The sequence below is a fragment of the Trachemys scripta genome, chromosome 11, assembly GCF_013100865.1.
Source record: "Trachemys scripta elegans isolate TJP31775 chromosome 11, CAS_Tse_1.0, whole genome shotgun sequence".
Lineage (NCBI taxonomy): Eukaryota > Metazoa > Chordata > Testudines > Emydidae > Trachemys > Trachemys scripta.
In genome coordinates, this window is record NC_048308.1 from 55,411,227 (window position 1) to 55,421,535 (window position 10,309).

Sequence of the window (10,309 nt, forward strand, 5' to 3'; positions counted from 1 at the left end):
GCTTCACCTTTAGGAGTTTAATCCATAACAGTAAAGTTTAATATTGTTTTCCTTCTTCGGGGGATGTCTAAGCTCTTTGTTTAAATTTGGTTGTGAAAATGTAGCTATTTAATTTTCTGCAGCAAAAGTTCCCCGCTGTTCTATACTGCAGCTATTTTGGCATGGACCTACCACACTTCCATTGCATCAAACCAATTCTATTCTACGGGGTCGCTGTCTGTTAGAACCACACTGACAGCACTTATCTCAAAGAAATGTCCTGTAAATAATTGACAGTAAATCTGTTCTGTCCTATAAGTACAGCAAAAGCACTGTTTACAGAGAGAAAGAAGAATTAACATTTAATTTCTCAAAGATGTTGGTCCCTTTTCTATTCTTTGGTTCATGATGAAGATAATGGCATCTAGCAATTTACTGTGAGGAGGGGAAAAAAGATGCCTGTAGCTACTGCTGAACAGTTGGGGGGGGGGGACAGAAATGAAATCTTATTACAGCTAATCTTCAAGTCTCAAATACATAATGGTCAGTGGCTTTCTGTAGATGGAACTTAGAGTTCCAAAATAACACTAACCATCAAATTATGCCTAGGTCACCGAATGGGTGGATACCCTATATTCTGTTTAATGCATATGTTCAATTGCATATATATTTTAACCAACTGTATCTTTAGTTTAATAACAGACCAAGTATTGAAAACAGAGAAAGGCTATTTTTCAACCTCAGCAAAAATACAGATGATACACTAGATGACCCCAGAAGAGTGACTGTTACGTTTATTCTCTTTAAGATATCAGCTATGATCAGGACAAAAAATAATCTTTTTCAACACAAAAAGCAGCTCATTTCTAAACAATTAATCAGTCTACATCTCCATTACAAGGAGATACCAGTGTCCCCTTTTCCTTATTTAAATTAGATGAGGGGTTTTTTTCCCCCTAGTGATATACTATTAATGCATAAAACTAAGAATCTTCTTTCTACTTTAATTGATACTGAATTAAAGCAAAAGAAAATGTAGTGTTTTCCAACTATATAGTATACATGGTATAAGATAGACTACGGTGTATTGCCAATTCCCAAGCTAATAAGGCTTTGCGGCTTTCATAACTTCAATACCTAGACATGCTCAGCCCTTTCAAATAGCAAAAATATCTTTTTCAGACAGTATTAAGATATTCTTCACCTAGATTTGAACAACATCTAAAACCTATTACTTTATTTTACCTGATCTATTTATAAGGAACATTCTCTATGCAGACAATTAAAACATGTTAACAGTTATTGTAGGTAAAATTCATCTCTAAATGATAGCCTAACAATTTAGAATAGAATATCAAATGTGATCCATCTGCATGCATGAGTCTGTATAATAATGGATTCCCCCCACCCCCCTGCAACAAAGTATTTATATCCTTGAAACAGATATAGGATAACAAAGATTAACTAGTATTCTTTTGTAAAACTAGATGTAAGATACTGATTTTATAGACAATACTTTTACCACACTTGATTAGCATTTCTCTCTGCTGAGAGAGATATTAAAACAGATTTCTGAAATGCACCTATGAAGATCAAAATATTTTTAAGCTTTAATGTTAAAAAGCTGAGAACAATCAGCAGTATAAAATTATCAGGAACACCCTTAGAAGAATGCACTGCATCAAGAAGATTTTTTATATTTGTATCTTCCATATGGTAGATTTAAGAACTGCTCGTGTAAGTTAGTTACAACTGTTTGAAAGTTCTCTTTCAGACAGATATTATAAAATTTAATTGCATGTTTTAACAGTTAAATTAAGAAAAAAATAATTGCTATTAAACTGGTCTCAAACTCATTTAAAAAACAAATATTATACAATTGCTTCCTGCCTAAAAGTTGAAAGTGTTATTTGGGTTCTACATTTAATTCTTCTATACCAAAGCATTAAATAGCACATTTATGATATTAATATTTTAAGTTACACTCAGACTTTGAACTCGTTTTCTGTCTTCTTAGAAATAAAATACACACATACAAATACAGCTCCATTTACAGACAGGTTTGCAAGCTTAATCAACAATTTTGCAAATCTGAATTTCCTAACTATTAATCATTCTTTTTTCAAAATCCTTATGGAGTGAATTACTAACTGAGAGGGGACGCCAATTCTAGTAAGTGAATGTTACCCAACAGGAATATAAAGCTGTCAACACCATAGTTCTCCTGCACACTCTAAATTCTCTCCCAGACTTCATATGTTTTTTAAAGATATATTAGCCTTTTTTCCCAGGGACCCTCTAAAAAACCTACTAGTCACGAACATCTGAGCACTTGTGTTTTATTACATACATGCTTTAAAACAGACTGGTTAGATAACTGGTGAAACATTTTAGAAAGTGTTGGACTAGCCAGAGCAAAACAAAACTGGACTCTAATACCTTCAGCTGAAGCAAACACCATTATAAACAGTACAGAAACTTTTAAATCCCCTTTTAAAAACAGCCTTGTTTATCTTTTTGTGACCTACACAAGTTTACTACAACTGCCATAATGGCCCTTTGAATAATGTACATTCGGCTACAAAAAAAAGTCAGAAGGCAAAATTTCTCTCTAGCAGAGCTGATATACTGTTTGCTGTGCTTTATGTAAAATACTGTCACTGAAAAATTCAGTGAGAAAAGTGGAACATCCGTGCACTTTAATATTTCTCTCTTTCTCTGGGAAGCCACTGTAAAAAAATGTAATAAACACTAAAAGTTATAAAACTTGTTACCACAGGTCATCAGTCCTGCCATAGCTTTAGATCATTTAAATTAAATTTCTCCATTTTTAATGAAAATGTACAGAAATACTTATTCTTGAGATTTAACTAAAAGTGGGCATAATAGAAAAAGAAAAACATTTCAGTGTTTACCTACATAGAACAAATGAAGGGAAAATAAGAGTAATCAAAATGTGATTTGTTAGCACCTTATTGCCCTGGGGTTCAAATCTTAAAACACATTCTACAGAACTGAAAAAGATTGTAATAACATTGTCTCTAAATAGAAAATCATTGAAAATATTGCTTTTTGAAAAGTACAAGTTTTTTATAAAATGTTTTAAACGTACAAAATAAAATCAAACTAAGAGCATATCAACTAAAGTCTTGGAAGTCATTTCACTATGCAATATTTCAATATAGATTGCTTTTACTGAAGAGTCTTCATCTATGACTAGCACTGGAAAAGTGGTTTATTAATTTATTTTTATAGACACCAAGTTTTGTACATGAAAGGATATTATTTTCTAAAACTCGATTAAAAAAGTACTCTTCAAATGCCAACATTTGAGCATCACAATTAAAGTGACAAAATTATTACCATTTCAGTGTACATTTGGAGCGATATGAACTTCTGAAACCAACAGACTCAGTTATTTGCATTCAAAATACATTACTTGGACACAAAATCAAAAGAATGTGTTCATAAACATCAAATCTTAAAAAGAAAATGGGAAACATCTCTCTGAAAAATAGATATGTTAGTTTATCCTGAAAGCTTTTCTAAAAAATAAAAATCAATCTTATACAGTGCCATTATCTTATAAAAAAAAATCCACCTTAACTACTTTAGCATTGAATATTATAGATCCTAGATCAGTATTCAGACAAAAATAATTTTATTCTTGCTTTCAATATGAAGCAGAACCAATGAATAAACTGTATTATGGTACTCAAACTATGAGACACACAGGCAAGCTGTCTAAAAAACACAGGGAGGAAAAAATTCACCATGATTCCCCTACATTTTAAACACTCCAATCTACATCAAGCTTATAACAAACCAGAGAGCAGTGAATGAAAATGTAACCTCTTAAAAGTTTGTCTTCAGAAAGGAAAGTCTTCATGTTAAACTGAATGAAACGCTCCGTACTTCAATAGGCCAGAGTCAATCTGAACCACCAATATAATCACAGCACCATGTAAACTTCCTTTGGCAAAGTACAGTTGCAATTAGAAAGCAACATATATATTCCAAAATGTTTGAAGTCATCCTTTTTTTAAGTGCATTTTAATAGATCTCCAAAACTTTAGTTCCAAGTTCTAATCTTTTCTTTAAAATGAAGCCACAGTCCTTCAGTCTTCTAAAAGGCACCTATGGCTAGAATACATACTTTCTAGCATTTTCAGACAAAACTAGTTAGTTGGATCCCACTGTTAGCCAATGAATTATTTTCCTATTAATTTCTAATTGGTATAATACAACAAGTCTTTAACTATAAAGTTATTTCTCCCTTTGCATCCTTTAAAAGAACAAAAATAATAAGAGGTTCAATAAATGGAGATGAATTCATCAAAAGCACAAGAAACTGCTGAGCTTTTATACCCTTCATTAAGTAAATATACAGATCACTATGATTCGAAAAATACAAGCTGCAGCCTGTCAACAAACTTCAGCAATTAGAAACCCTATTGAGAAAAGACGTTTAAATCAACCATATAATGACAAAACTGTTAAATTAAGTACACAGTCATGCAATGACAATATTAAAGTATCTTTTCCAAATGTACTGACCCTCTCTATTATGAACTGATTAGATTTTTGTATCTATCGTGGGCTAGATTAAAAAAAAAAAAAACCAAACCCACAAACATACATTACATTAAATTTCTTACTAAAGATAAAGATGTCCCTGGCCTGCTTTGAAATATTTTTCTCTTACTACCTGATCTGCTACAAAACTTTAAAGATATTTTTCTAAATCTAATGTTACATTATATCAATCTTGTCAACATCAAAATTAAGAGGAAAAAGCAGGACATTTAAGAGGTCAATCAGAGAGTTTAGCTTGAGTAAGTAGTTGCTTGAAAAAAAGCAGCCACTCGTGTCACTGAAACATGCCATAAACACAAAATTGAATAGCAACTAGGGAGCAGGGCAACTATGAAATTTAAAGCTCTACAGAGAGTAACTGTGCCAAAGCTACAAAATTAATCTGTAATAATTATGTTAAACAAACTGATCCTAACCATGTGTTTATGTCTTGCTATGTCCTCTGCATAACAGGTTAACTGCCTAAAGATTTTATAACTGTTCATATAAGTTCCATGAAGCATATACACTCTACAAGTAATATGTGTTGTAATTCAATAGAGCAAGTTTTTTTCCATTTATGAGAATTCATTCATAAAACCATTAGGGTATTATTATTATTTATAAATGTCATGATATATTTTAAGCCACTAGTAAGATCCTATTAACTATAGTTAAGTGGTCTCCAATGCTCTCTTTTGCGAATAACTATCTATTGATGCATGAGTAAAACTGTATTTTCCTCTGTAAAAATAAGGTCGTCATGCAACACAAATTTTAATGTGATCTTTCACTGGCAGTTTATAATTATGTGTATTCAAACAACGAATTCCTATTCAGAAAGCTTGGCGTACTTGGTCCCAATCCTGTTCCCATTTTTCATCAGTAGGGATAGGATAAGGCCTTTTGGGAGTTGGCGTAGATATAGTGATGGATTAACTGTGGTACTAAAAAGGCCTTTTAATAAATATTCTGTGAAAAGAGTCAATATGAAATGAAGCCCTTACATGCACCCTTTTAACACTGGAATAGAGTTTAACAGCTAAAAGCTTTCCAGTAAAAGCTAGAAACTGCTAGCTGTGACATAAACCTGCCAACACCTCGCACAGAGTGGCAACATGCCCAACAAAATGCCACCTTCTGGATAAACCACTTTTCTATTTAACAGTAAATGAGGCTGCTAGTTACTGATGAGGGGCAAGTAGGGTACTGACAATTTGCAATCCACTTCCTGTAATCCTACACCCAGACAGAAAGCTTAATCAACATGAACCCTGACACTATGCCATTGTAATTCAGCTGCCAGTCTGTTATGTATACATTAATACTACTGGATGGTTACCTCCCACTGATTTGGTCACAGAGCCATTGGGCCTCCCTCGGGTTCCCATAGGACTGCCATTCTGCTCAAGCCTGGCCACCTTCACTGGGGGAGGACCTTTGACATCAGGGCTGCCGCTCCCTCTGTCTGGACTATCCCTTAGACAGGGACTCTCACTTCTCCGCTCCATGCTACTTTGACTTGGAGACAAAGTTCCCACAGGCAGATCACAGTAAAATGAACAAGGACCTAGAGAGAAAGAAACATATACACTTCAGAGGTTTGTAAAGGGAGCATAATCAGGGAGTTCAAGAGATAGTAATCATCATTGTCCGCTCACTTCATCCAAATAAAACAATCAAGCCCCGGCTTTCAGAATCATATTCATTCTCTATAGTATGCAAGAGCTAAACTGCTTGAAACCCAGGTATTTGCACCCGAGTTGTTAATACATTGCCTACATTGATTGAAGAAAGGTAACTAACAAGTACTGATGCACAACGGCTCACCAGAGTTGATCGCTCGTTTGAAATTCAGTGGCACAAACCATGTTATTACCGGAGACATTTACACGTTACATTTCCGTCTAGTGGGTCAGTTCAGAAAGTTGGATACTTTGAAAAAGGCAGGTGTGTTAAGTAACTCCCGCACAGAATCAACCCGTTTCACGCGGACACAACATAATGTGAAGACCCGATTGTGAATTAATACAGCGATATACGGGGACATCATCTCTCTTCGGAAGATCACTCTGAAAAAACTAATAGTGCGCAAACACCACAAGGATAACAACCGGATCTAAAAATGCTCTGGACTCCCTGCAAATGTGACCTGGTACGTATGTTGGCAAACGTGCACTAAAGTCGGCAAGTTTATCAAAATAACATGCGACAGGTATCTTGATTACACTTCTCCGATCAAAGCGCCGTTAACACATCCCGGGTCGAGCCGCGTCTTAGCTCATTGATCCTCTGAGCCAAATCAAACTCAAGTTCAAATTCACTCTAAAAACTCCCCCCACCCACCCCCGCTCTCCAAACCTCGCGTTCTAGCGTTAGTGTTTGCAAGGCAGGTCAGTTTTGGGGTGCCCACATGCTATTTAAAGGAGATCGGGTTTGCAGGTTTGACTACACAACGCAGTACAAACCAAGCCAGAAAACCCCAAGAACTGTGCGCTCCAATCCTGCTAGCCGGGTTCCTGGGAACGGCCACCCAGACATATAGGAACAAGAAGGGACAGGGCATTGCTGCAGCCAGGGCTGTTTCTCTCACAATTAACACCACCGCCGTCATTATTTCCCGGACACCGTACATAATAAAACTAGCTAGCTCCTCGCGACAAAGGCTGTTGCGAGCTGCTCACCCACGCGGGGTTTGTGGGCTCCTGCTGTACTTACTGCTTATAGTCTGTCTGTAAGTTGGCTGAGTTGGGCTCTGTCCATGGATCAAAAGTAGAGAATCCAGGGTGGAAAGTTTTCTTGTTTCCTCCTTTTACGTTGGTGTTTTCTTCCTTTCTACTTCCTTCCCCCCTCCCCACCCAGCTGACCCCCCTTTTCCTTTTCCTAGAGTCCGAGCTTTAAGGTCCCGGGTCAGGGTGTCTTCTTGGGCAGAGCTGGCTGTCACGAGTCAGAGCCCCTTCCAAAGAGGGCAGCCGGGGGAGTGAACGGGGGTGGGGGGAGAGGTGAGGCGACTGGCTCCGAGGGGGGAGAGAGAGAGAGGCCCGACTTCTCACACCTTCGGCGGAGAAAATCAATCGCGGGGGAGAGAGGGGGTGGCGAAGGGGAGGGAGGCCGCGTCTAAAGGGGCCGCTATCCCGGGCAGCGGGAGGAGAAGCGGCAGCAGGAGGAGCCGGGAAGCGGGCGCTTGTGATCGCGGTGAAGAGGCGGCAGCCCCCGATGTGTCACTTTCAATCGCTCCCTCCTCTGCCAGCAGCAGCAGCAGGAGGAGCAGGAGGGACTCGCCACAGCGAGAGGAGAGAAATGATTATTAGTTGCGTTGAGTCATCAAGGCAAAGTGAGTCCTTTCTGGGGTTGTCCTTGGTTTCAGTGTCTGTGTGTGTGTGTGTGTGTGTGTGTGTCTGTGTGTGCGGTTTTCCTGTCCCCAGATCTTTGCATCCAAAATAGCAACCACCTCCCGCCCCTGCCTTCCTCCCCTCCCCCCGCGCCCCCAATAAATAAAAGTCTCTGGAGAAGCTCAGCTCAGGTACAGCGCGGAGAGGAGCAGCCCACCTGGCCCCCCACCCATCCTCCCTCCCTCCAAGCCAAGGCTGCCGCTGCTCCAGCCAGCCCCGCTGCCTGCAGAGGGGTGGGGAAGCGGGGAGGGAGGGAGACCCGCCTGGCAGGAAATTAAACACCAATAAATAAATAATGAACGTCCCCCCGGAGCGCGCACAGGCAGGAGAGCCGGGCGCTGCGCCGGGGGTGGGGAGGCAGGGTTAGGGGCGGGGGGAGAAGGGCAGCCCGGGGGAGGCGGAGCCGGAGCCGGGCGCTCTGCCCGTCTGGCCGCGGCTCCGGGCTGCGAGCCAGGGGCTGGGGGGCGAGCGGGCAGCGCAGAGAGGGGCCCGGCTAGTGACAACAGGGGCAGCCTGCCCGCGGCGCGTCGCTGCCGGGCACGGCCTGAGCTGCAAGTTGCGCCCCCCGCCCGCTCCAACCCCACCCCCGGGGCAGCCAGCCGGACACGTGCAGCCCGGGGGCAGCCGCGGCCTCCCCGCCATCCCCGGCTGCAAGGTGCAGCCGCAGCCCCGACCGTCCACCAGCGCCGGGGCAGGGGCCAGCGCGCCACCGGGCCGGGCCCCTCCAGCCCATCCCCGGCGGCAGCCCCCAGAGTCCCGGGCCTGCAGGGGATGGGGGAGCCGGCCCGGCCCGCTCAGATCTCCCGGCCTCGCCGCTGCCTGGGCCGGGGATGGGGGGGGCTCTGCCCGCAACCCCCGAACCCCGCCGCCAACTCCCCTGCCCCGCCCGGGAGCAGCTCGGGGCCGCCCCGCAGCAGCCGAGGCGGCGGCAGCACCAGCTCCGCTTTAAGGTGGACCGAAGAAATTCCAACCCCTCCAGCGGGGCGTCCCCGCCGCTCGCGGGCCGGGAACCCCATGCCCAGCTCACGCGCCGACAGGCACCAACCGACTCGCCCACCCGCTCAACGGCTCCTATTGCGGCCGGCCGAGCCCCCTTAAGTGGGCCTGCTTTTACGGTGGCGCCGGAGGGTCAAAAAGGGGGGTAGAAACGCGTTAAAGGGGGACACATTGGAGACCTGAGGATTGGGGGGAGGGGGCTTTTCGTGGATGCCTGCGGCTGGGAGTGGGAGAGGAAAGGAGCCCAGCTAACTGCGGGGGGCAGCGAGAACAGAGCACATACGCTCCCCTGGCTCTGGCCTGGCACAGACCCTTTGGGGAGAGGGGTTCAGTGACTGCCTTTCGGACAGGGAAGAAGAACCAAGAATAGCAACAGCTCTTGGCTCCTGGCAACCCCCCGTCCATTATGCCCAGTCCTGACGAGGAGAGGGGGTTGCAGGAAAGAATAAGCAGCAGCTCCTGTTCCCCAATAATATCACCTGGCGCAAAAGGAGAGCTCGAGAGCTCGCAATAGTAACTCCTCTCCTTCCCCCCTACACCCCACACGTGCACAGGACAATCTCGGCGGGCTTTGTAGAAAAAGCAGAAGCAGCAAGAACAGCAGCAACTTTCAATCCCGCCACCAATGTTGCAGTCCCTTGTGGGGGCGGGAGGGTCACATTATTTGGAGGTAAGAATAAGAACTAGCAGCACTGATAGCTTCACTCCCATCCTATTATCTTAACTTGGTAGACAGAAGCAATAGCAGCGGCTCCTAGCCCCATCGCCACCATATTTGCAATCCCTGCCGGTAGTCTACACAGTCACATCTTTTGGAAGTAGAGCAGCAGCATTGCAGTTTCTTTGGGGATCTGGGCTGCGTGGAGCTTGCAGCCTGGTGGTGGTAGCTGAGCTGCGGCTGCTATTGCTTCTCCTCCTTTCCTCCAGACGATGTTAATAGGTTGCGGAGTGGTCGTGTCTCTCTAAGGGCTTTGGGCCGTACAAGGAAGTGGGGCTGGGAGCCTGTGAGACGCGGCGGAGCTCTGACCAGGGTAAGAGAGAAACTCGCTTCATTCCAGATCAACCCCACTCTCAATCCCGGTGCAGCAGCAGGATTCTGCCACCCCGGAAAAGGCAGCAGCTGCTCGGCTCCCAGAAGGACGGGTTCCTGCCCCATGTAGGGGAGGGGGTGGAACAGCGATCTCTCGCCGCGTGGCTACGAGGCGTCTCGACCGGGTGTAATCTCTGCCCCCGGGTCAGGAAGAAATGGAAGGGGTGGGGCGGGGGTCGTAACTCCGGTTGAACTTTGTGGGACCCAGAACTAGAGGCTCCTGCCAGCAAAAGGTAGGGAGGGTGGCGTGTGGGGCGAGAATTCTCCACCAGGCACG

The 10,309-nt window shown here is 43.6% G+C and overlaps 1 protein-coding gene across 1 annotated transcript in view; it reads right to left on the minus strand.

Annotated features, from left to right (window-relative positions):
- The window catches only part of SATB2 (SATB homeobox 2), a 165,904-nt gene extending 157,665 nt beyond the window's left edge, over window positions 1–8,239 (minus strand). Inside the window, exons 1-2 of the mRNA XM_034786406.1 lie at window positions 7,273–8,239; window positions 5,897–6,124 (exon numbers count right to left, since the gene is read on the minus strand). Coding sequence (XP_034642297.1) covers window positions 5,897–6,065 — 169 coding nt within the window. The 5' untranslated portion in view covers window positions 6,066–6,124; window positions 7,273–8,239. The remainder of the gene's footprint in view (window positions 1–5,896; window positions 6,125–7,272) is intronic.
- Window positions 8,240–10,309: the final 2,070 nt, after the last annotated feature.